The 1,015-nt window shown below is 34.8% G+C and overlaps 1 protein-coding gene across 1 annotated transcript in view; it reads right to left on the reverse strand.

The window, feature by feature from the left end:
* Positions 1-156: 156 nt before the first annotated feature.
* The window catches only part of LOC107704582 (F-box/LRR-repeat protein 17-like), a 105,680-nt gene continuing 104,821 nt past the window's right edge, over positions 157-1,015 (reverse strand). The window contains exon 8 of the mRNA XM_016507541.1: positions 157-497. Coding sequence (XP_016363027.1) covers positions 461-497 — 37 coding nt within the window. The 3' untranslated portion in view covers positions 157-460. The remainder of the gene's footprint in view (positions 498-1,015) is intronic.

A 1,015-nucleotide genomic window follows, 5' to 3' on the forward strand; every position in this document is an offset into this window, starting at 1 on the left:
CTCAAATTCGGCTAATAAGGAAAACAAATTAAATAAAAAGGGTCATTCTGACCTAATGTTGACTTTATACAAAACAACATCAAACACACAAACATGTCTTATTTTCTCTTCATAGTTTTGTTTCTTCATTTCTTATTTTTTCATCATAAAGCCTGGTTTGATGCAGGACTGGTTGAGCGTCAGCGCTCATGAATGCGGTTGAATAAAAGTCAAATCAGTGTAAATTACAGCATGTTCTCAGTCTGACCTCACCAACCCAAACCTGTAACCCGATGGGAACGCTGTGGAGAAATCAATCAGCGCTTCATGAAGGGTCAGGGGTGAGAATCCTCAGCTCCAATAAATCCAGAAATCATAAAACAACGGCACTGTATCTGGGGCGGACTGTAAATTCAATATTGCGTTAACGCCTGCGGCGGCTGTAAATCCATGCGTTACAGCAGGAACATCAACAACATCCTCACACTCTCCAGTCACAGACGCTGATTCCAGCAGAACTGCAGCGGATGAAATAACATTAGTCCAGGTTATTCATCGTCACGCAGGAGGATCAGCTACAGATTCTCACAAAACCAGCGCTCCACCAAAACATCATGAATGTGAATTATTAGACAGCGCTTCTCAACATTTATGACTCCAACGTCTCACATTATCCACAAAAACATTCACACTTTTATACTCAAAAACTTTTTTTTAATTTACAGAATTAGGAGTGTCCATGCATTAATATGGATTCCAATAAGATTAAAATGAGTCCATAGCAGGACTGTTTTATAGTTAACTAAAATCATTAAAACAAAACAAAAAAAACAAAACAAAAACAACTTTTCCTGCTTGACATAAAAGTTAACTTAAATTAAATGAAAAATATATGTTTCAGCTAGTTGCCAAGGCAACATTTCATTTTCCTTTAGTTTAACTTGTACTATAATAACTAAAATAAAAATTAATAAAAACTGGTAAAAAAAAAATATATATATATATATATATATATATATACTGTATATATGGGAAA

Source organism: Sinocyclocheilus anshuiensis, unplaced genomic scaffold (genome assembly GCF_001515605.1).
Source record: "Sinocyclocheilus anshuiensis isolate Anshui unplaced genomic scaffold, SAMN03320099.WGS_v1.1 scaffold1614, whole genome shotgun sequence".
Classification (NCBI taxonomy): domain Eukaryota; kingdom Metazoa; phylum Chordata; class Actinopteri; order Cypriniformes; family Cyprinidae; genus Sinocyclocheilus; species Sinocyclocheilus anshuiensis.